This window comes from Apostichopus japonicus, chromosome 19, assembly GCF_037975245.1.
Source record: "Apostichopus japonicus isolate 1M-3 chromosome 19, ASM3797524v1, whole genome shotgun sequence".
Classification (NCBI taxonomy): Eukaryota; Metazoa; Echinodermata; class Holothuroidea; order Aspidochirotida; family Stichopodidae; genus Apostichopus; species Apostichopus japonicus.
In genome coordinates, this window is record NC_092579.1 from 6,379,885 (window position 1) to 6,404,667 (window position 24,783).

At 35.9% G+C, this 24,783-nt stretch overlaps 2 protein-coding genes across 2 annotated transcripts in view; both read right to left on the reverse strand.

Annotated features, from left to right (window-relative positions):
* Positions 1-1,192: 1,192 nt before the first annotated feature.
* Positions 1,193-24,783, reverse strand: part of LOC139959749 (uncharacterized) — a 150,099-nt gene continuing 126,508 nt past the window's right edge. The window contains exons 102-114 of the mRNA XM_071957583.1: positions 13,797-13,910; positions 13,211-13,330; positions 11,949-12,059; positions 10,997-11,113; positions 10,213-10,437; positions 9,573-9,809; positions 8,840-8,953; positions 8,201-8,314; positions 6,918-7,028; positions 6,169-6,279; positions 5,434-5,560; positions 4,900-5,073; positions 1,193-4,452 (exon numbers count right to left, since the gene is read on the reverse strand). Coding sequence (XP_071813684.1) covers positions 4,368-4,452; positions 4,900-5,073; positions 5,434-5,560; positions 6,169-6,279; positions 6,918-7,028; positions 8,201-8,314; positions 8,840-8,953; positions 9,573-9,809; positions 10,213-10,437; positions 10,997-11,113; positions 11,949-12,059; positions 13,211-13,330; positions 13,797-13,910 — 1,760 coding nt within the window. The 3' untranslated portion in view covers positions 1,193-4,367. The remainder of the gene's footprint in view (positions 4,453-4,899; positions 5,074-5,433; positions 5,561-6,168; positions 6,280-6,917; positions 7,029-8,200; positions 8,315-8,839; positions 8,954-9,572; positions 9,810-10,212; positions 10,438-10,996; positions 11,114-11,948; positions 12,060-13,210; positions 13,331-13,796; positions 13,911-24,783) is intronic.
* LOC139959685 (uncharacterized) lies at positions 16,746-24,632 on the reverse strand. The gene is made up of 15 exons (XM_071957484.1): positions 24,107-24,632; positions 23,709-23,939; positions 23,183-23,413; positions 22,674-22,904; positions 22,165-22,395; positions 21,656-21,886; positions 21,127-21,357; positions 20,498-20,831; positions 20,076-20,197; positions 19,550-19,780; positions 19,024-19,254; positions 18,502-18,732; positions 17,975-18,205; positions 17,455-17,685; positions 16,746-17,228 (listed from the first exon to the last, which is right to left on the reverse strand). The coding sequence occupies exons 1-15, from the start codon at positions 24,561-24,563 to the stop codon at positions 16,867-16,869; spliced, it is 3,816 nt and encodes a 1,271-aa protein (XP_071813585.1). The 5' UTR covers positions 24,564-24,632; the 3' UTR covers positions 16,746-16,866.

Genomic DNA, 24,783 nt, shown 5'->3' on the forward strand with positions numbered 1-24,783 from the left:
CGAGATTTAAAGATTATACCCTTCTTTTGTTGTGGTTCTATGTGTTCTCGCTTTAGTTCAAATTCATAAATGGTGGAAAACAAGGCGCGAACCATGCTGTACATCGAGTGTGACACTAGAAGCAGTGAAATAATTCCCAGTTGCAGTGAAAAAGAAAGAACTTCAAGAGGAATGTGAACTATAATAGGAAACATAAGTGGTGTGTATATACAGAGAACTGTCTGATGTAATTTAATGGAATATAGTTGTATTTTCATTCCAACTGGTAATTTACCCATTATAAGTTAGTTATTTATTTCTTTTTTAATGTTTGTTTTATTTTCTCAAGATTAAATCTCAAGATGATCAATGTATGCCAAACTTGTTTGCATATGCAGGTACCTTAAAATATTAATTTAGTCATGATATGTACATAGTTATGCAAAAAGGAAAATATGAATGCTAGTATTGTTTCTATGGCTAATCCTGTTTTTCAAGATAATCACCTATAAAATATGCTTAATATCTGGACTGCTCCTTTAACTTTAAGGTTAATTTGATGATATTGTCAGCACCTCGGCACAGGCCTAAATGTTAATGTTTAGTGATTGTTTCAGAAATTCTAATAACTCAACCAAAACATATACTGTATAAATATTAATCATAATAAACAGAACATCCTTGGATGATATTTAAAACCATTTGTCCTTGAAAAATTTGCAATATATTATAAAAATATTGGCATTTGAGGCCATCAAAGATTTATGCTTTCCCATTGAATTTTGTGTTGCAGCTGATGAACTGACCTATAGTGGGCTCACTGAACTGAGTATCAGACTACATAGTCCAGTCACTTTAGCTAATGAACCTAGGCTTTTTTTAAGGGGTTATTTCTCAAACATCAAGTGTTCTAGAAAAGGAACCTAATCTAATAGAAGTGAAGGAATGGCCAATTAGATGCCAAGATAGCACTTCATGCTGTGATGGAGGCCTTAGCTAAAAATTTAAAAGGTGCAGATTTGTTAGAACATCTACAAAATCATAAGGACAAAAACTGTGTGATTATAGCACTTCTCTGTACTGCTGTTCACGTTGTTTAGATCAGCCATTAATCATCAAGAGGGAGGGGGTGAGGGGGGGGGGGTGAGGGGTTGGAAACAAGAAAGAAGAAAGACATTGCAAGACCCCAGAAAAAAAAATTGTTACAGTTCAATTACTTTGTATATATCTTTATTTCAATATCAAACATATCACATGTGTCTTAGTGAACATAATATTACAGACAATTAGTTCAGCCCAGGCACAGAGAAACAAACAAATTATCAAGGTAAGGAAAAAAGACTTAACCCCAAAAGGTCATGTTACTCCTTATAAATAGACAACTTTCTTGACTGTAATTGTCTTGACCCCCTTCCCAGCTGAGTCAACATTTACATTCTTAAATTCTTATTTAAGTTCTTAAATGACACAATACCTTAAAACTTTGAATAATACAGGAGTAACTGCAAGTACTGCCGATTGCAGAATTGAAATGATTTGTGGTCTCCCTGCTCTATATGAATCAAGTTATTTGAATGTACACACATAACTTGATGTTGTACAACACAAAACCAATTTGGAATGTTGGCCACTAAAAAATTATCTCAAAAACAGGAAAGAAATTCATAATATAACTAAGAGTACTTCATATAATACAGTTAGTTCGATTCCTTCCCAGCCTTCACTGCAAGACAACTTTGGCATAGAAAGGAAACCATCAAGCTAGAAAGGATGTCATTTAATCGGACAGAGGATCCGAGAGTAGTATTACTATGGTGACATCATCAGTTAGTGACATCATAGTGACATCATCAGTGACATCATCAGTTCAAGGTGGAAATGATTAACTTATAAACTAGGATTCTAAAAATTAAGGAAAATGAAAGACAAAAAAGGAATTAAAATTAAAAGGATAACCTAGTTTCATTATTTAGCAGCCCAGCTGCATTCAAATCAACATATTAAATATTACTGCTTTAATATATATATATACATGATAGCTAATTTCACAACAACAAATATAATAAAATCAATTATTGTATTAAAATGAGCCTTACTTTGGTTAAAGGGATAAATTGACTTATAAAGAATTGAAAAATTTATTGAAACTATTCTTCCCCTTAAAGGGTACTGATATCTAAGACATGATAAAAAAAGAGGCAACGAACCAAGTGCGAATATCAGTTTAAATTTAATTCTTGTAACGCTTCTTGCTGTCACGTTTCCAAGACAAGATTCACTAAATCTAAGAGGTTGAGTCAAACATTCAGGTATCCTTCAAGCTGATTGTATGTTACCTCAAGCTCCGCACCCACCCCACAGCTCCACCCCTTCTTGCCACTCTCATTACCATAACAGGCCCAATATTTATTAACATTTCAGTGCTAAGTGACATAACAAAACAGTTAAAGTTGCAAATATGTTGTAAGATAATAACAGGAATACAATGCACCCTTTGTCATTCAATTAAAAACCAACGGTTCACAAACACTTAACAAACATGGAAATACTAAGTTACCATTATGACTACGATTAGAAATATGATTTATTTATTTGTTTTATATTTTCTACATTATTATCACACTAGTATGGTTTCATTATCAATTGACTATGAAATGTATTATTATTATTGATGCACAAAATTATTTCACTAACGGAAAAAATAATTTAAAATAAATACCTGATTAACAATGTGATAATTGATTTTAAAATGGAATAACAGTGTCAGCATGTTAAATTCAATAAAGTCATATCAATAGAGAAAGATACAACAGCAAAAGAGTGCTAAGAAAAAAAGACATATCAAGGCACTTTAATGATTAATTGTTTCACTTTAATGATTAATTGTTATCAAATTTGAAATCTCGAAAAAAGAAGGTGGAGAAAAACTTTCAAGGCTTTTGTGCCGTGACACTTTGGTAGCAGTCAAGTTACAAATATTGAAATAAAATCATTTTCAACTGTACAATAGATTTATACACAATGTTATGAAAGACTTCAAGGTATCAAAATGACTCCAGTGGACAAACATTATTAATAATAAATATCAAGGTTCAAGTTAAATTGTTAAAACAATGTGACTTTCTTTTAAGTCATTTGATTGTCCCTAGGCTACCATTTAAAAATTGCTTTCTTATATATGTTTATCCCTCACTCTTCATTTTCTTTCTAAAATCAAACTCAGAAATAAGAAATGTTGATCTCAAAGTCTTAGAATCTTAATAATCAGAAAGGATCCACAAATCTCTTTAAATACTAAATTTTGTAATCTCAGCAAGGAAACACTTTAGATTTAAAATAATTCTATTAACTGTTGTTTTCTTTCTTAACCCTGTTTCAGATAATAATAGTTACAACAATGTAATCTAATCTACATGGGTTCTGCTTCCTGCTGCTCTTTATAACGGATATCATGTTAATGCAAACACAAATCTATTGAAGAATACTAAGATGAGATATAAAGGCCCGGTCACACTACAGCGATATTCTATCGGAATACGGTCCGATTTTTCCGATTTAAGGACGAAGAGTGAGGTTTGTGGTAGTGAATGTAATGGGTGCAGTGGAGTATTCGAATACCTACTCCAAATCTGAGGGGTTGTGGAACGGACTACATTATGAAAAGACGTCACATCGAAAAACGATAAAAATCGGAAGAGAAATCGGATAGCTATCCGATAAAAGGAAACGGAGTCAATATCAAAAGTTAGGAGCGGGCTATTCCACATCGGAATGGCTCAACATATAGCAAATCAGGTCCTTTATCACTGTGGCTAGAAGACCCGAACGAAAAACTGGCTGTTTCGATTCCTCTGGGAAAATCGGATAGTATTCCGATAAAAAATCGGTATAGTGTGACCGGGCCTTAAGGGTGTCATTGGTTTGCTACCCTTATTTCCCTTTGTTGTAAAACAAAACAAGGAAATAAATTGCTTCTGCTAGGACCAAAATATCATTTCCACAGCTATTGTCTGTGATTTAAAGGGGCCATCTTCATTATGACTGGTCTTTCATACATACTATGCAAAGAAGGCTTCAGGTACAAGTTGACCAAAATGAGAAAGATATCAAAGAGCAACCCATTTTTCCCCATCCTCCTGGGATTACGAAATGTCATAATAATGCGTCATGTACAGGTAAACCTTACGTGTGATTAAACATTCAATCACCTTGTCTACTTTCTTGGGTGGGGGGGGGGTTAGGGGCCGACGTCTCTTTAAATCACGCACATGGCAAGTATTGCAACCTTTCAAGTCTTGAATCCAAACTTAACGCCTTTTCCTCTCGCCTTTTCGGTCAATGTGAGCTATCTCTTTGTTTGACGACCGGAGCAGACAGATTCAATGTGATCAAAGAACTGTTCTGGGCGGTTCAAAGTCTTCGGTGCTTATTGGCCATGGATTCTCGTAACTATTGATTTCTGCAATCGTTGACCTGTGATAAGAAATAACGATAATAAATAGAATGCATATAAATATTAGAAAAGCTATACTGAAATTTCTTTAAACAAATTGGGAACCAATTATGTGCCCATCATATGTGATTACAACCATTACACAATGGGCCATACAAATCAAGATTAACATTAAATGTTTCACACAGGTTTTGCTCCCAAATGTTTATTCTAATTTGGTTATACAAGAAAAAGATGAGAAAAAGATAATGGAAGACACACCAATTACTAGTTGTTTTGATTGGCAGAGAAAAAAAACTTATTGTGTTCAGAGTTTGCTCAATTCTCTTCACATTGTGAAAAAACAAAAAATTGAGAAGTATGATATAAAATTTACAACAAAAAGCAAAATTCCCCCCCAAAAAATCTTTAAAGCTTGTTTACTTGTAACCAAGATATTTTTCACAGATGTACATGTAATATCTCACCTGCTGCCATTCTGTGGAACAAAGCCGTACTCGTTGGGGTGGTTGCTATTTTTGCTGATTGTAGGAATACCATTCTGGGTCACATCTGAATCCGTGTCAAAACTTCCGTTCTGGTGTGCGTGTGAAGCCCGTTCTGCGTCATATCGTGCTTGTCTATCAGTCTCATAAGGACCTCTGAAAGTAGGACAGAAACGACATGGGAATTGAAAATATAAGATTCATTTATTTTTAAAGACAATTTATAGATTAGAGAATTCTATAGACAGCATCATTGATCTGCTAAGCATTATAATGTGAAAAGCTTCCCACTAATTCTTTGAGTAAACATGATTGTTTGTTTTCCTTGCTTTGTTGTTTTCCCTTTCCTTCTTACATTCTATTGTGTGATGATTTGACAGAAGGGCGATATTTTTTAAGCCATCAGCCTAATTAATTTGATAGATTTCAATGGGAGGAAATAAAACAAATTTAAAAAACCATCACCGATTGCTTTGCAAATTTGTGACAAATAAAAGAAGAAAAAACCAAACTCACTTTTTAGGAGAACAGTAATGATAAAAGACGACAATAACCAACAAAATGAAGATGGTGAGGAGGGCTGCACAGATGACTGCTACGATCCAAGGAGTGTCGAAAATAACGTTGGATTGTTGGGCTGTCACTGTGGAGTCAAATTAATGGCAAGAAAAATGAATCTTTAATGTATTCATTTGGTTATTCTAAAAAATAATTGTTTAAAGTCTTATTTGATTTCTGAGTAGAGCATGGAAATTTTGCCGTAACTATGCCTGCAATTCATTGGTTTAAGACAACCTCCTTCAGTGTTATAACATTTGTATATTTTTGGCTCGAGAAAGGGAAAGAAAAAAAGGCTTCAACAAAAATGCTGTAACAAATGAGTAGTCTATATATATATGTTAAGAGAATGATTGAGCGCATTCAAGTTCAACAAACATAATGTGATCATTAAACAAACATGATGCATGAAGCTGAACGTCTCTAACTTTTAAACCTGAACTTTACTCGGCGGCCAATCATATCTCTTCATTCATTTTAATCTTCAATATTGAATCATCATCATGTATGTGTATGTATGTATTTTAGATCCTCCTGCAAGCAGGAACTTGCGAAGAAGCCATCATTGGCTTATCAAAGCCGCAAGCTGACCGAAGTCAGGATCATCATCATCTTTGATTGCAAAGTTAATTAAGAAATTGATTTCCACTTTGGAAATTATATGGTCCAGATGGGGAGGATTATTTTACTCACCTTGGCATAAATCTCCTTCAAATTCAGTCAAACAGATACAGAAATAACTGTCCGCACTCTGAGCGCAACGACCGTCGTTCAGACACGGATTGCTCCGACACGGGTTGAAAACTGTCAAAATTAAAACCAATCAATAAATTCATTCCTTCATTAAAATTAATTAAAATGAAACAGATGCCAACACTTAAGATGAGAGAGTGAGTGGGTATGAGAAAATTTCATTGGTTTCATAATGACACACAATGTTAGAAAAATTTGAAGGTATGTTACACCTCCTTTTACAATAAAACCTTACATAGCTCCTGAGAAAAACACAAACATATTTTTGAAGGATTTTTATACTTGGAGATAACAATGAGAAGGTAAAGGTACAAAATATAACAATAGACAGAAGGTTAACAAGTGAACTCCATTGATGTTCCCCTTATTAACCTAGCACACACCCTTGCCCCCCTCCATCTTCTCCATCGCATTCCTGCCTATCCATCCCATTCCTGCCTCTCCATCGCATTCCTGCCTCTCCATACCATTCCTGCCTCTCCATACCATTACTGCCTTTCCATCCCATTCCTGCCTCTCCATCCAATCCCTGCTTATCCATCCAATCCCTGCATAGCTATCCCATTCCTGCCTCTCCATCGCATTCCTGCCTCTCCATATCATTCCTGCCTCCCCATACCATTCCTGCCTCTCCATCCCTGTATCAGAGTCCACTCCAATAGTTGAAGCTTTCGTTAGGGCGCACTTACTTTCGCAGAGAGGTCCTTCGTATCCCTGCATGCATTGGCATGCAAATGATCCAAATTCATCCTGGCAGATTCCATTGTTCTCACAGGGATTGTTGATGCATTCATTGATATCTGAATGATTTTAAAAGAGAGATGATTACATATAATGTGACAACATATGTTTGCAGTAACCAATATAAAAGCAGTGTCAGTTCAATTTTACTGGCAAGTCTTATCATGACCAATATTAATGTTGCAATTGGAAACTTACAGCAAATCTGTGTAGTCGTTTATGTCATGTTACAGGAAATATGTAACAGGAAATATGTTACTGGAAATAATGTAGTTTTTTTTTGCATTCTAATATAATGCACAAAAACTAAAACACATCTTTGAATTTGCATTATACCCAGTTTGTAAACGAGAAACCAGTAACAACAGAAATGGGCCCCCCAAATGAGAGTTGACATTCACCCAAGCCTGACCATGAGTCCATTTCTTTTTTGGTCTTTGGCATTTCTAGATGCCCAGATATATGGCACTCACAGGCTTTCTGTTGAGGACAGTGTTTTGTTTCAATTCCCAAGTTGATGGGTAATCAGGAGAGAATATTAAGAACTGTATTTAAGACATAAAGTAAATGAATAAACTCTTCTGATATTAAAACTTGTCTCCAGCCAAATTGGTGGTCACATTTTTGGTACTTGACCCCAGGGGCCCCCAGGGACCCTGGTCCCGGGAGTTCCCACTGGCACAGTTGCGACACTGTGCATATCGTTTAGCTAAGTGGTTCCAGAGAAATTAGTTCCTGTGTTATATCATATGTCATGAATTAGTTAGGTGGTACTAAGTCTCATCAGTAAGCCTTGAAATATTAAATCAGTAAAACTTGCAAAACTTCACAATACTATCGGGTTATGACTGAACATTTTATCACTACGCCTTGTTGTCATTAACTTTCTAGGTATAAATCTTGATATACTGTATCATATTTTTTCATATGATGTGTGTTTAGCAGTAGGTATAAAAACACCATGTTTTTCAGTGAGTGTGGACCGCATCTATGAATGTTTTTACAAAATCTTGTTAAGTTATCTTTAGTAAGTAATTTTAGATTACATTCTTCAGTGGAATGGGGATTCTTGTTATTTTTTTCAGTAAGAAAGTTTACATTTCTTTTTATAGTCCACAGTCAGCTTGATTACATCATGAATTTGTGCAAAGTTTTTTTTTTCTTCACCATGATCTGTCATAACCATTTATTGAAAAGTATTTACAATCCAAAAGGAAATATTTCACCCTACCTTGATCGCAGGCATCACCGGCCAGTCCGCTCGGACAATTACACTCATAGCCAGCAGCAGTGAAGGAGCAAATCTTGCCAGCTACACAAGGATTACTGGCACAGGAATCAAACACTACAGGAAATAAAAAAATATATAAACATATATATAAAAAATGACGATCCAGTTTATTGTAACTATATCCAAGTATAAAGTCAGTGGGCATCCATACACTGGTAAGCAGTGCACTCCAGCATACAGTGCAAACACTAAGCCTAGGCCTATTTCGTTTGTTACAATGTTTGTCAATACATGGGTCCAAATCTCAATGGGGTGGGAGGGGAGGAGTAGGAGGGGTGGGGGTGGTGGGGGAAGGGGGGATAAAGCGGAAAAATGGATGGCGAGAGGAGCAGCTGAATGGACACCAATCATCATTATCTTTGCCATTTTTTCTGACAGCAATCTCATTTCTTTGAAATTACATCTAAATTGAACTAAATCTAATAAAAAATAAATCTGCTGCAGATTGAAGAAAGATCTAGTAAAGTTCAAAGCTACAGGTAAACATTTCTTTTTCCACTCAAAATAACTCACGAATGGATAAACTTTCTTTAACAAAAATAAAGAATCCATTTTGGGATGGAAACCTCCCCTGTTTACCTTCCTCACAGAATATTCCAGTGTACCCTTCAGCACAAAGACATGATGTAACAGATCCCTCCACTATACAAACTCCTCCATTCTGACAAGTGAGGCTTCCACTTGAACAGATCACTGTAAACAAAATATAAAGATTCCTGAAATGCTTTCAATACATTGGCAACTTTTGTTTAATTTTTTTTATGAATTCATGTTTAATTTTATTTTTAAAGCAGTATAACCTAAAGCAGTTGGTAGTATTTGATAACTAGATTTCTAGATATCCATACAGATAACCAATATATTGTTAGTTTATAGTAGTAACATTACTATCTATATTTGATGTTAAACGAGCTTGATTTAATGATTTGGTGTTATTCCACAGAAGAAAGAAGAAACCATACACCTGGCTTAGCTAGCCCAACACTCTTCTTAACAAAAGGAGGTAATCTATTCTAATTTGCATATATGAATCTGATGAATCTTATGAATAATGCAGCAAAGCTTTGAAGTCATTGGATATCTTATGAATAATGCAAAACTTGTGAATAATGCAGAAATCTAAGCTGCAATAAAACAATAATATGACATAGCAAACTGTGTATTATTTGTTCTTCTTGGTTCATCTTATAAAAAATGCAGTAAAGCTATGATATCATTGTGAATCTTCTGAATTACGAATCCAACTCTGAAGTTGCTTTCAGTAACTGTTTAAAATTTTTCTTTACGTCAACGTGAATCAGCAGCGACTTACGCGATTCGCAATTTACACCAGTATGGGTGTCTGGACAATTGCAGATGTAAGTGCCAAACCGGTTCAAGCATTGCGCTCCATTCATGCAGGGATTACTATCGGCAGTGCATTCATCCACGTCGGCACATTCCGTAGTCCCTGCGAAACCAGGCTGACAATCACAAACTACATCACCGGTTTGACTGACCGTGCAAGTACCGATGCCATCGCCACCACAGGGATTACCCTCACAAGGGTCTGGGGGAAAAATAAAAGGAAACCATTTGCTGAAGACTTTAAGGCTGTTGATTTCAAGCATTGTTCTTTTAGAAAAAAAGTTAAAAAAAAGAAATTTGACAGAAAAAAGTGCTTGGTTGACTTGTCACAACATCAATGACATAACCTGGATTTGGTTCAGAGGTAAGAAAAGTGCTAGGAGAGGGGAGAAGGAGTTCTTGTCTGTGCAATATTATTTTTACCAAAATTTGTCAAAGCCATCAATTTGCTGATGGGACCCTTAAATTCTACCCACCAGAGTGTACCTCTGCCCTCACCTCTCCTCCCCTTCTTTCATTCTTTTCGTTACAATACATGAGAGAATATTCCTTCAAGGGTTCCTTCAAGCAGTAATTCCCTTTAATCATATTTTGAAATTATTCACCTTCTTCACAATGGTCTCCTCCATATCCTGCAAGACAGTCACAGTTGTAGGAGCCAACAACATTGTTGCAGTTGCCACCATTCAGGCAAGGGGAGGTCAGACATTCGTTGACATCTGCAGCACAGTTTGACCCGGTGAAGCCAGGGGGACAGTTGCAAACCATGAAATCTCCGCTGAAGGAACAGGTGCCGCCATTTACACATATGTTTGTTGCACACGTAGTAACTGTAAAAACAGAATTGGAAAAAAAATTAAAATTAATAAAGGATCATCTTACTGGAGAAGCTTAATCAATGTGCAACATCACAGGGCCAAATAGGACATTATCCCTAATCCTAATACCACTCTATACTGTCCTCTCCTGTCATGCTTCAAAGCAGTCGTACTGACAGTACAAACAGTTCCTAACTTTTTATCGAATAGAAACCGGGACATTCATACTGCTCGTACTGACAGTATGAGTGATCTGAAGCAGTACGCACAAGAACAGTACAGAACTATGTGCCTGTCACAAGAACACTTAGGGACACAGTACAGTGCTAGTGTTCAGAAATAGCGACAGTCAATGTTAACATGTTAAGATAGAATGTTAGAGTTACATGACTTGTACTATTCTTTCCAAATAAAAAATTTCATCATTTAGACCATAAACAGCTACCTACTTGGAATTACCCATCAATAAATAACGAAAAGGAAATTTGTTTTTATTCTCTGCTTTGGATAAATCTTAAAGATGGGGGGATAAATTTCTGCTTTTAATAAACTAATTTTTATTTAAACTCACCTGGAAGCTCACAGTTAGTCCCTTCGAATCTCTGCGAACAGGCACAGGTGTATGATCCACTGGGATCACTGGAACAAAGTCCACCATTCTGGCAAGGTGATAAGGTGCATGGTTCCGCTGTTTGAAGGGAATGAAAAGGTTTGTATATTTACATTTCACTTTGATCATACATAACTCAGATAATTCAAACGTTGGTGGGCTAGTTTTTAACTGGTCATCCTGAAGTGGTAGAGATGCAATAAGAAAGCATTCCAACATACATGGGATGGAAAATCGAGATTTGATATCTATACTAATTATTGATAAATATTTCAAAGGACTGTCTTAATAATAATTATGTCTTAATATAACAAAAGGGTGTCTAAAACAGCATGGGCAAGATTTCTTAAACTTGTGAATTTTGATATAAAATTGTACTAAAAAGAAAATTCAAGTTATTTTCAGAAATTCAATTAGTTTTTGTTTTCTTTTATTTTTTTTATATTAAGGATTTCAGGTTGAGTTGAGTTGATGTTTGGATAACTTATCAGAATAATGTTTTGATAACTTATCAGAATAATGTACTCTCAATATTATCAAATACAGTATGAAGACTAGTTTATGTAGAATGTGAAAAAGATGACATAACATTGATACATAAAAAAGTACAAATATTACCCAATTAGTTCTAAATTTCTTTGTAAATGATAAAAATATAAAATCTGATGGGCAGTTTTAGTCAGTCACTAACTTTAGATTAAAAGTTTTCAATATTGAAACTTGACATGATACTTGTATACCAGCAAAGAGGGCAGTATAGAGATTGATCTGAGGTGGTTTACGTTAACAGAAATATTCCGAATCTTCTGTAATCAAATTTCACTTAAAATGCATTTCTCTTCTGTTACGTCCTACGTCAACAATCAGGTGTAAATTGTTTATTCAACTCAAAACAGAAGAACAAAAAACTCACGAAGTTCACAGTTAATTCCCAGCCTGTCTGTAAGGCATCTGCAGACATAACCACTTCCGTCTAGCACACAGGTACCACCAGCTTGACACGGAGAAGAGGAGCATGGATCCTCTGTAAGATGTGACAATGAAACAATGAGACATGAGAGAAATCCTTCAGCACGAAAAGAAATTGTAAATGTCTTAAGATGTTAATGAACTGCACCCCGGAGTTTCCCAACTCTTCGGATATAAACACTGCCGAATGACATTCTGATGATGTGTTTTACAGAATGATATTAGAGATATCACAAAGATTTCCAGATGTGTGACATTTTAATCGAATGAATAGCTTGTGGGTAAATCTCACTTTTGGATGTATCATATAGGAACATAATCTAAACATGAAGTTTACTACATTCCGTCTTTAAACATGAAACAGGAAGTTGTGACAAAACAAAACTTGAAACAAACATGTGCGATGTGATAGTTGCAGTAAATAAAAACCTTCTTTAGATTTTTATGTTACATTCTTTTGTTTTGAACTTGAAAAGGGTGTGTCTCTAACTTGACCTAAGGCGGGGGTATTGAGAATACAAAATACCACTAAATATAGTAGATTCCTTTTGTGATATATTGCAAGTTTGAAGGAGAAATTTGGATGCAAATTATTAGGAAAAGCAAACATAATGTACACATGACATCACACTCGCTTCAAGTTCTCTTCTGGTTTGTGAAAAGTATCCAAATATTTGAATTTTTTTCTGTTTTAACATTGCCTTTCACTAAAGATTGCACACAATTGCACACTTTGTTCATGTTCCCACTGTACTGCACAGTCACATATAAATGCAAGACTGGAGTATTCTTTCTAATGTAAATTGAACTAACTGTTAGAGTAACACATAGTTGTGAGCAATTTCTGAAGGTAGTGTATTACTGCAATAACAGAAGAAAGAAATCTTCATAAAATGTTGACACACCTTACTTAAGCAGACCTGAAAGTGTGGAAGGATGTAAGGCCTCTCATCCAACAAACTTTTCATGATGTCCATCGTTTTTCACTTTGACTACATATCTGCACAATTTTGCTCAAGACTTTAGAAATTGAACAAATTTCCATTATTGACTATACACATTTTGTTTCACTATAATTGGATTCTGTTTTCATCCATTGTGATTTCAAACGGATGCAATTATACATGAATACCAATTCTATGCATTGAAGGAGCATGGCAATGCAGATAGCTGACAGTACAACTCAAGGTGACACTAAATACATACCAATTGGATTCAAACACACCGTGCCGGTAACGAAGGGCCCACACAGGCATCTGAAATTATTACCCTCAACAACACAAGTACCCTCGTTAAAGCAGGGATTGACGGCACATGGACCAGTACCTGTAGAGAAAAGTTCACAGCTCATGCTAGCAACCCATCACCGAGCAGAAAGTCACCCAACATCGTCAAATGGAATCAAATCTCTATCTACGTTCATTAATATATCTCTTTTCTATCTATTTAAAAAAAAAAAAAGCAAATGACGACAGAGATTTCAAAGTTGTGTACCACGAAGATCCCGAGGGCGGAGAGAGGGTATATTTTATTTTCAAGCAACATGTTCTTGGCGTTAGCTATGCATAAGCTTGGCATGTCCTTAAAGCCAGAAGAACTTACTACTAACACACATATTACAAACTATTTGGCTTTGAAAAAAAAAACAGCAAAAGAAAAAAAGAAGAAGACAGATCGACCCAGGATTAAATCTACATCCAACAATTCCCAAGCAGGTTCTCTTTACATCTAACAGCAAAGCAATACTTGGAGAGGAATATAAGGTATAATTGAGCTTGAAACTATATCTTACCAGTTTCACAGTTAGTGCCCAGATATCCAGCCATACAGACACAAGTATACCGTTGAACACCGTCAATGCATGTCGCTCCATTCAGACAAGGGTTTGAGCTACAATCGTTACTGTCTGTAATGGAGACAAGGGAAGATGAGGATTAATAGATGAAAGATAAAATATACTTTTAGAGATACAAGAAAACAGTACTTTTACAACAAAAACAAAGGAATTGCATGGTCATATCAAAACCCATACACTAGGTATTAGATCAAACTACTGAGTATATGTTGAAAGTATATTTTGGTGCCAAAAAAAATGATCTTCAAAAAGTTTGGACAGGAGGGGCTAAATATGAAGTTTGAGGGGTAACTAAGACAATAATATTTGTATATAGACATTTTCACATGATAATATCACACTCTCAGAGTTTGTAGTAATCTCCTTTAAAGATAGGGGGAAAACTGAAGCTGCAAAATAACATTTCAATATGGACTATACATGACTGTAAGTTTCCAGACCAACCAACCAACCTTCTTCACAATTGGTTCCTGTCCAACCATTCACACACTGACATTGATAACTAGAATCATCACCAACGACACAATTTCCTCTGTTCCGACAGGGATCGCTGCTACAAGAATCCTCTATTAAACTCTCACAAAGAGTTCCAGTGAAGACAACAGGACAAATACACCTGAACATGTTTCCCTCATTTAGACAAAACCCATTCACACATGGACTACTGGAACACTCATCCAGATCTGAACAAGAACAAAACATTGAAAAGTGTGCAGCAGAAAGTATGAGTGAGTGTGCAGAGAAAGTTTTCTTATGACAGATAGTGGATGACATTTTGCATGAAAACATAGTTGGAGAAATGTCTCTACTTTCCTTAAAATTAAATAAGAGTAATCTAGACAATTCAAATGAAAGATGAAAATGACAAAATTTAGTGACAGAGGGAGTTGATGACACAAATGTAGAAAGTATTGATATAGACAAATTGAAAGAAATTGCATTTCTCAAGAAAAAATTGACGTCCAAACCAACCTTCTGCACAGTTGGTCCGTGTCCAACCATTCACACACTGACATTGATAACTAGAATCATCACCAACGACACAATTTCCTCCGTTCCGACAGGGATCGCTGCTACAAGAATCCTCTATTAAACTCTCACAAAGAGTTCCAGTGAAGACAACAGGACAAATACACCTGAACATGTTTCCCTCATTTAGACAAAACCCATTCACACATGGACTACTGGAACACTCATCCAGATCTGAACAAGAACAAAACATTGAAAGAGAAAAGTGTACAGCAGAAAGTATGAGTGAGTGTGCAGAGAAAGTTTATTATGACAGATAGTGGATGATATTTTGCATGAAAATATAGTTGGAGAAATGTCTCTACTTTCCTTAAATTTGAATAAGAGGAATCTAGACAAATTCAAATGAAAGATGAAAATGACAAAATTAAGTGACAGAGGGAGTTGATGACACAAATGTAGAAAGTATTGATATTAGACAAATTGAAAGAAATAGAATTTTCTCAAGAAGAGATTGACGTCCAAACCAACCTTCCGCACAATTGGTCCCTGTCCAACCATTCACACACTGACATTGATAACTAGAATCATCACCAACGACACAATTTCCTCCGTTCCGACAGGGATCGCTGCTACAAGAATCCTCTATTAAACTCTCACAAAGAGTTCCAGTGAAGACAACAGGACAAATACACCTGAACATGTTTCCCTCATTTAGACAAAACCCATTCACACATGGACTACTGGAACACTCATCCAGATCTGAGCAAGAACAAAAGATTGAAAGAGAATAGTGTGCAGCAGAAAGTATGAGTGAGTGTGCAGAGAAAGTTTGTTATGACAGATAATGGATGACATTTTGCATGAAAAAATAGTTGGAGAAATGTCTCTACTTTCTTTAAACTTGAATGAAAGTGATCTAGACAATTCAAATGAAAGATGAAAATGACAAAACTTAAGTGACAGAGTGAGTTGATGACACAAATGTAGAAAGTATTGATATAGAAAAATTGAAAGAAATAGAATTTTCTCAAGAAAAGATTGACATCCAAACCAACCTTCTGCACAATTGGTCCCTGTCCAACCATTCACACACTGACATTGATAACTAGAATCATCACCAACGACACAATTTCCTCCGTTCCGACAGGGATCGCTGCTACAAGAATCCTCTATTAAACTCTCACAAAGAGTTCCAGTGAAGACAACAGGACAAATACACCTGAACATGTTTCCCTCATTTAGACAAAACCCATTCACACATGGACTACTGGAACACTCATCCAGATCTGAACAAGAACAAAACATTGAAAGAGAAAAGTGTACAGCAGAAAGTATGAGTGAGTGTGCAGAGAAAGTTTATTATGACAGATAGTGGATGACATTTTGCATGAAAATATAGTTGGAGAAATGTCTCTACTTTCCTAAAATTTGAATAAGAGGAATCTAGACAAATTCAAATGAAAGATGAAAATGACAAAATTAAGTGACAGAGAGTGTTGATGACACAAATGTAGAAAGTATTGATATTAGAAAAATTGAAAGAAATAGAATTTTCTCAAGAAAAGATTGACATCCAAACCAACCTTCTGCACAATTGGTCCCTGTCCAACCATTCACACACTGACATTGATAACTAGAATCATCACCAACGACACAATTTCCTCCGTTCCGACAGGGATCGCTGCTACAAGAATCCTCTATTAAACTCTCACAAAGAGTTCCAGTGAAGACAACAGGACAAATACACCTGAACATGTTTCCCTCATTTAGACAAAACCCATTCACACATGGACTACTGGAACACTCATCCAGATCTGAACAAGAACAAAACATTGAAAGAGAAAAGTGTGCAGCAGAAAGTATGAGTGAGTGTGCAGAGAAAGTTTATTATGACAGATAGTGGATATTTTGCATGAAAATATAGTTGGAGAAATGTCTCTACTTTGAATAAGAGTAATCTAGACAATTCAAATGAAAGATGAAAATGACAAAATTAAGTGACAGAGGGAGTTGATGACACAAATGTAGAAAGTATTTATATAGACAAATTGAAAGAAATATAATTTTTCTCAAGAAAAGATTGATGTCCAAACCAACCTGCCGCACAATTGGTCCCTGTCCAACCATTCACACACTGACATTGATAACTAGAATCATCACCAACGACACAATTTCCTCCGTTCCGACAGGGATCGCTGCTACAAGAATCCTCTATTAAACTCTCACAAAGAGTTCCAGTGAAGACAACAGGACAAATACACCTGAACATGTTTCCCTCATTTAGACAAAACCCATTCACACATGGACTACTGGAACACTCATCCAGATCTGAACAAGAACAAAACATTGAAAGAGAATAGTGTGCAGCAGAAAGTATGAGTGAGTATGCAGAGAAAGTTTGTTATGACAGATAGTGGATGACATTTTGCATGAAAACATAGTTGGAGAAATGTCTCTACTTTCCTTAAATTTTAATGAAAGTAAAGTAGAAAATTAATATGAAAGATGAAAATGACAAAATTAAGTGACAGAGGGATTTGATGACATAAATGTAGAAAGTATTGATATAGAAAAATTGAAAGAAATAGAATTTTCTCAAGAAGAGATTGACTTCCAAACCAACCTTCTGCACAATTGGTCCCTGTCCAACCATTCACACACTGACATTGATAACTAGAATCATCACCAACGACACAATTTCCTCCGTTCCGACAGGGATCGCTGCTACAAGAATCCTCTATTAAACTCTCACAAAGAGTTCCAGTGAAGACAACAGGACAAATACACCTGAACATGTTTCCCTCATTTAGACAAAACCCATTCACACATGGACTACTGGAACACTCATCCAGATCTGAACAAGAACAAAACATTGAAAGAGAATAGTGTGCAGCAGAAAGTATGAGTGAGTATGCAGAGAAAGTTTGTTCTGACAGATAGTGGATGACATTTTGCATGAAAACATAGTTGGAGAAATGTCTCTACTTTCCTTAAAATTGAATAAGAGTAATCTAGACAATTCAAATGAAAGATGAAAAAATTAAGTGACAGAGGGAGTTGATGACACAAATGTAGGAAGTATTGATATAGAAAAATTGAAAGAAATAGAATTTTCTCAAGAAAAGATTGACTTCCAAACCAACCTTCTGCACAATTGGTCCCTGTCCAACCATTCACACACTGACATTGATAACTAGAATCATCACCAACGACACAATTTCCTCCGTTCCGACAGGGATCGCTGCTACAAGAATCCTCTATTAAACTCTCACAAAGAGTTCCAGTGAAGACAACAGGACAAATACACCTGAACATGTTTCCCTCATTTAGACAAAACCCATTCACACATGGACTACTGGAACACTCATCCAGATCTGAGCAAGAACAAAAGATTGAAAGAGAATAGTGTGCAGCAGAAAGTATGAGTGAGTGTGCAGAGAAAGTTTGTTATGACAGATAATGGATGACATTTTGCATGAAAAAATAGTTGGAGAAATGTCTCTACTTTCTTTAAACTTGAATGAAAGTGATCTAGACAATTCAAATGAAAGATGAAAATGACAAAACTTAAGTGACAGAGTGAGTTGATGACACAAATGTAGAAAGTATTGATATAGAAAAATTGAAAGAAATAGAATTTTCTCAAGAAAAGATTGACATCCAAACCAACCTTCTGCACAATTGGTCCCTGTCCAACCATTCACACACTGACATTGATAACTAGAATCATCACCAACGACACAATTTCCTCCGTTCCGACAGGGATCGCTGCTACAAGAATCCTCTATTAAACTCTCACAAAGAGTTCCAGTGAAGACAACAGGACAAATACACCTGAACATGTTTCCCTCATTTAGACAAAACCCATTCACACATGGACTACTGGAACACTCATCCAGATCTGAACAAGAACAAAACATTGAAAGAGAAAAGTGTGCAGCAGAAAGTATGAGTGAGTGTGCAGAGAAAGTTTGTTATGACAGATAATGGATGACATTTTGCATGAAAACATAGTTGGAGAAATGTCTCTACTTTCTTTAAACTTGAATGAAAGTGATCTAGGCAATTAAAATGAAAGATGAAAATGACAAAATTAAGGGACAGAGTGAGTTGATGACACAAATGTAGAAAGTATTGATATAGAAAAATTGAAATAGAATTTTCTCAAGAAAAGATTGACATCCAAACCAACCTTCTGCACAATTGGTCCCTGTCCAACCATTCACACACTGACATTGATAACTAGAATCATCACCAACGACACAATTTCCTCCGTTCCGACAGGGATCGCTGCTACAAGAATCCTCTATTAAACTCTCACAAAGAGTTCCAGTGAAGACAACAGGACAAATACACCTGAACATGTTTCCCTCATTTAGACAAAACCCATTCACACATGGACTACTGGAACACTCATCCAGATCTGAACAAGAACAAAACATTGAAAGAGAAAAGTGTACAGCAGAAAGTATGAGTGAGTGTGCAGAGAAATTTTATTAGGACAGATAGTGGATGATATTTTGCATGAAATATAGTTGGAGAAATGTCTCTACTTTCCTTAATTATGAATAAGAGGAATCTAGACAATTAAAATGAAAGATGAAAATGACAAACTTATGTGACAGAGGGAGTTGATGACACAAATGTAGAAAGTATTGATATAGACAAATTGAAAGAAATAGAAGTTTTCTCAAGAAAAGATTGACTTCCAAACCAACCTTCTGCACAATTGGTCCCTGTCCAACCATTCACACACTGACATTGATAACTAGAATCATCACCAACGACACAATTTCCTCTGTTCCGACAGGGATCGCTGCTACAAGAATCCTCTATTAAACTCTCACAAAGAGTTCCAGTGAAGACAACAGGACAAACACACCTGAATATGTTTCCCTCATTTAGACAAAACCCATTCACACATGGACTACTGGAACACTCATCCAGATCTGAACAAGAACAAAACATTGAAAGAGAATAGTGTGCAGCAGAAAGTATGAGTGAGTGTGCAGAGAAAGTTTATTATGACAGATAGTGGATGACATTTTGCATGAAAATATAGTTGGAGAAATGTCTCTACTTTCCTTAAATTTGAATGAAAGTAATCTAGACAATTAAAATGAAAGATGAAAATGACAAGCTTAAATGACAGAGTGAGTTGATGACACAAATGTAGAAAGTATTGATATAGAAAAATTGAAAGAAATAGAATTTTCTCAAGAAAAGATTGACATCCAAACCAACCTTCTGCACAATTGGTCCCTGTCCAACCATTCACACACTGACATTGATAACTAGAATCATCACCAACGACACAATTTCCTCCGTTCCGACAGGGATCGCTGCTACAAGAATCCTCTATTAAACTCTCACAAAGAGTTCCAGTGAAGACAACAGGACAAATACACCTGAACATGTTTCCCTCATTTAGACAAAACCCATTCACACATGGACTACTGGAACACTCATCCAGATCTGAACAAGAACAAAAGATTGAAAGAGAATAGTGTGCAGCAGAAAGTATGAGTGAGTGTGCAGAGAAGTTTGTTATGACAGATAATGGATGACATTTTGCATGAAAACATAGTTGGAGAAATGTCTCTACTTTCCTTAAATTTTAATGAAAGTAAAGTAGAAAATTAATATGAAAGATGAAAATGACAAACTTAAGTGACAGAGTGAGTTGATGACACAAATGTAGGAAGTATTGATATAGACAAATTGAAAGAAATAGAATTTTCTCAAGAAAAGATTGACATCCAAACCAACCTTCTGCACAATTGGTCCCTGTCCAACCATTCACACACTGACATTGATAACTAGAATCATCACCAACGACACAATTTCCTCCGTTCCGACAGGGATCGCTGCTACAAGAATCCTCTATTAAACTCTCACAAAGAGTTCCAGTGAAGACAACAGGACAAATACACCTGAACATGTTTCCCTCATTTAGACAAAACCCATTCACACATGGACTACTGGAACACTCATCCAGATCTGAACAACAACAAAACATTGAAAGAGAATAGTGTGCAGCAGAAAGTATGAGTGAGTGTGCAGAGAAAGTTTGTTATGACAGATAATGGATGACATTTTGCATGAAAACATAGTTGGAGAAATGTCTCTACTTTCCTTAAAATTGAATAAGAGTAATCTAGACAATTCAAATGAAAGATGAAAATGACAAAATTAAGTGACAGAGGGAGTTGATGACACAAATGTAGGAAGTATTGATATAGACAAATTGAAAGAAATAGAATTTCCTCAAGAAAAGATTGACTTCCAAACCAACCTTCTGCACAATTGGTCCCTGTCCAACCATTCACACACTGACACTCATAACTAGAATCATCACCAACGACACAATTTCCTCCGTTCCGACAGGGATCGCTGCTACAAGAATCCTCTATTAAACTCTCACAAAGAGTTCCAGTGAAGACAACAGGACAAATACACCTGAACATGTTTCCCTCATTTAGACAAATCCCATTCACACATGGACTACTGGAACACTCATCCAGATCTGAACAAGATGAAAAAACATTGAAAGAGAATAGTGTGCAGCAGAAAGTATGAGTGAGTGTGCAGAGAAAGTTTTCTTATGACAGATAATGGATGACATTTTGCATGAAAAAATAGTTGGAGAAATGTCTCTACTTTCTTTAAACTTGAATGAAAGTGATCTAGGCAATTAAAATGAAAGATGAAAATGACAAACTTAAATGACAGAGTGAGTTGATGACACAAATGTAGAAAGTATTTATATAGAAAAATTGAAAGAAATAGAATTTCCTCAAGAAAAGGTTTACTTCCAAACCAACCTTCTGCACAATTGGTCCCTGTCCAACCATTCACACACTGACATTGATAACTAGAATCATCACCAACGACACAATTTCCTCCGTTTCGGCAGGGATCGCTGCTACAAGAATCCTCTATTAAACTCTCACAAAGAGTTCCAGTGAAGACAACAGGACAAATACACCTGAACATGTTTCCCTCATTTAGACAAAACCCATTCACACATGGACTACTGGAACACTCATCCAGATCTGAACAAGAACAAAACATTGAAAGAGAATAGTGTGCAGCAGAAAGTATGAGTGAGTGTGCAGAGAAAGTTTGTTATGACAGATAGTGAATGACATTTTGCATGAAAAAATAGTTGGAGAAATGTCTCTACTTTCCTTAAAATTGAATAAGAGTAATCTAGACAATTCAAACGAAAGATGAAAATGACAAAAGTTGATAACACAAATGTAGAAAGGATTTATATAGACAAATTGAAAGAAAGAGAATTTTCTCAAGAAAAGATTGACATCCAACCAACCTTCTGCACAATTGGTCCCTGTCCAACCATTCACACACTGACATTGATAACTAGAATCATCACCAACGACACAATTTCCTCCGTTCCGACAGGGATCGCTGCTACAAGAATCCTCTATTAAACTCTCACAAAGAGTTCCAGTGAAGACAACAGGACAAATACACCTGAACATGTTTCCCTCATTTAGACAAAACCCATTCACACATGGACTACTGGAACACTCATCCAGATCTGAACAAGATGAAAAAACATTGAAAGAGAATAGTGTGCAGCAGAAAGTATGAGTGAGTGTGCAGAGAAAGTTTTCTTATGACAGATAGTGGATGACATTTTGCATGAAAACATAGTTGGAGAAATGTCTCTACTTTCCTTAAAATTGAATAAGAGAAATCTAGACAATTAAAATGAAAGATGAAAATGACAAAAGTTGATGACACAAATGTAGAAAGGATTTATATAGAAAAATTGAAAGAAATAGAATTTAAGAAAAGATTGACGTCCAAACCAACCTTCTGCACAATTGGTCCCTGTCCAACCATTCACACACTGACATTGATAACTAGAATCATCACCAACGACACAATTTCCTCCGTTCCGACAGGGATCGCTGCTACAAGAATCCTCTATTAAACTCTCACAAAGAGTTCCAGTGAAGACAACAGGACAAATACACCTGAACATGTTTCCCTCATTTAGACAAAACCCATTCACACATGGACTACTGGAACACTCATCCAGATCTGAACAAGAACAAAACATTGAAAGAGAATAGTGTGCAGCAGAAAGTATGAGTGAGTGTGCAGAGAAAGTTTGTTATGACAGATAGTGAATGACATTTTGCATGAAAAAATAGTTGGAGAAATGTCTCTACTTTCCTTAAAATTGAATAAGAGTAATCTAGACAATTCAAACGAAAGATGAAAATGACAAAAGTTGATAACACAAATGTAGAAAGGATTTATATAGACAAATTGAAAGAAAGAGAATTTTCTCAAGAAAAGATTGACATCCAACCAACCTTCTGCACAATTGGTCCCTGTCCAACCATTCACACACTGACATTGATAACTAGAATCATCACCAACGACACAATTTCCTCCGTTCCGACAGGGATCGCTGCTACAAGAATCCTCTATTAAACTCTCACAAAGAGTTCCAGTGAAGACAACAGGACAAATACACCTGAACATGTTTCCCTCATTTAGACAAAACCCATTCACACATGGACTACTGGAACACTCATCCAGATCTGAACAAGAACAAAACATTGAAAGAGAAAAGTGTACAGCAGAAAGTATGAGTGAGTGTGCAGAGAAATTTTATTAGGACAGATAGTGGATGATATTTTGCATGAAATATAGTTGGAGAAATGTCTCTACTTTCCTTAATTATGAATAAGAGGAATCTAGACAATTAAAATGAAAGATGAAAATGACAAACTTATGTGACAGAGGGAGTTGATGACACAAATGTAGAAAGTATTGATATAGACAAATTGAAAGAAATAGAAGTTTTCTCAAGAAAAGATTGACTTCCAAACCAACCTTCTGCACAATTGGTCCCTGTCCAACCATTCACACACTGACATTGATAACTAGAAACATCACCAACGACACAATTTCCTCCGTTCCGACAGGGATTGCTGCTACAAGAATCCTCTATTAAACTCTCACAAAGAGTTCCAGTGAAGACAACAGGACAAATACACCTGAACATGTTTCCCTCATTTAGACAAATCCCATTCACACATGGACTACTGGAACACTCATCCAGATCTGAACAAGAACAAAACATTGAAAGAGAATAGTGTGCAGCAGAAAGTATGAGTGAGTGTGCAGAGAAAGTTTGTCATGACAGATAATGGATGACATTTTCATGAAAACATTAGACAAATCCCATTCACACATGGACTACTGGAACACTCATCCAGATCTGAACAAGAACAAAACATTGAAAGAGAATAGTGTGCAGCAGAAAGTATGAGTGAGTGTGCAGAGAAAGTTTGTTATGACAGATAATGGATGACATTTTGCATGAAAACATAGTTGGAGAAATGTCTCTACTTTCCTTAAAATTGAATAAGAGTAATCTAGACAATTCAAATGAAAGATGAAAATGACAAAATTAAGTGACAGAGGGAGTTGATGACACAAATGTAGGAAGTATTGATATAGACAAATTGAAAGAAATAGAATTTCCTCAAGAAAAGATTGACTTCCAAACCAACCTTCTGCACAATTGGTCCCTGTCCAACCATTCACACACTGACACTGATAACTAGAATCATCACCAACGACACAATTTCCTCCGTTCCGACAGGGATCGCTGCTACAAGAATCCTCTATTAAACTCTCACAAAGAGTTCCAGTGAAGACAACAGGACAAATACACCTGAACATGTTTCCCTCATTTAGACAAATCCCATTCACACATGGACTACTGGAACACTCATCCAGATCTGAACAAGAACAAAACATTGAAAGAGAATAGTGTGCAGCAGAAAGTATGAGTGAGTGTGCAGAGAAAGTTTGTCATGACAGATAATGGATGACATTTTCATGAAAACATTAGACAAATCCCATTCACACATGGACTACTGGAACACTCATCCAGATCTGA

What these genes read in the sequence shown, in the direction of transcription:
- LOC139959685 (XM_071957484.1), bottom strand. Translation starts at nt 24,563, where the DNA reads ATGTTCAGGTGTATTTGTCCTGTTGTCTTCACTGGAACTCTTTGTGAG. An exon ending in AGGGACCAATTGTGCAGAAG is followed by an intron (nt 23,414 to 23,708) that starts GTTGGTTTGGAA and finishes GTTCTTGTTCAG; the next exon opens with ATCTGGATGAGTGTTCCAGT. An exon ending in AGGGACCAATTGTGCAGAAG is followed by an intron (nt 20,832 to 21,126) that starts GTTGGTTTGGAA and finishes GTTGTTGTTCAG; the next exon opens with ATCTGGATGAGTGTTCCAGT.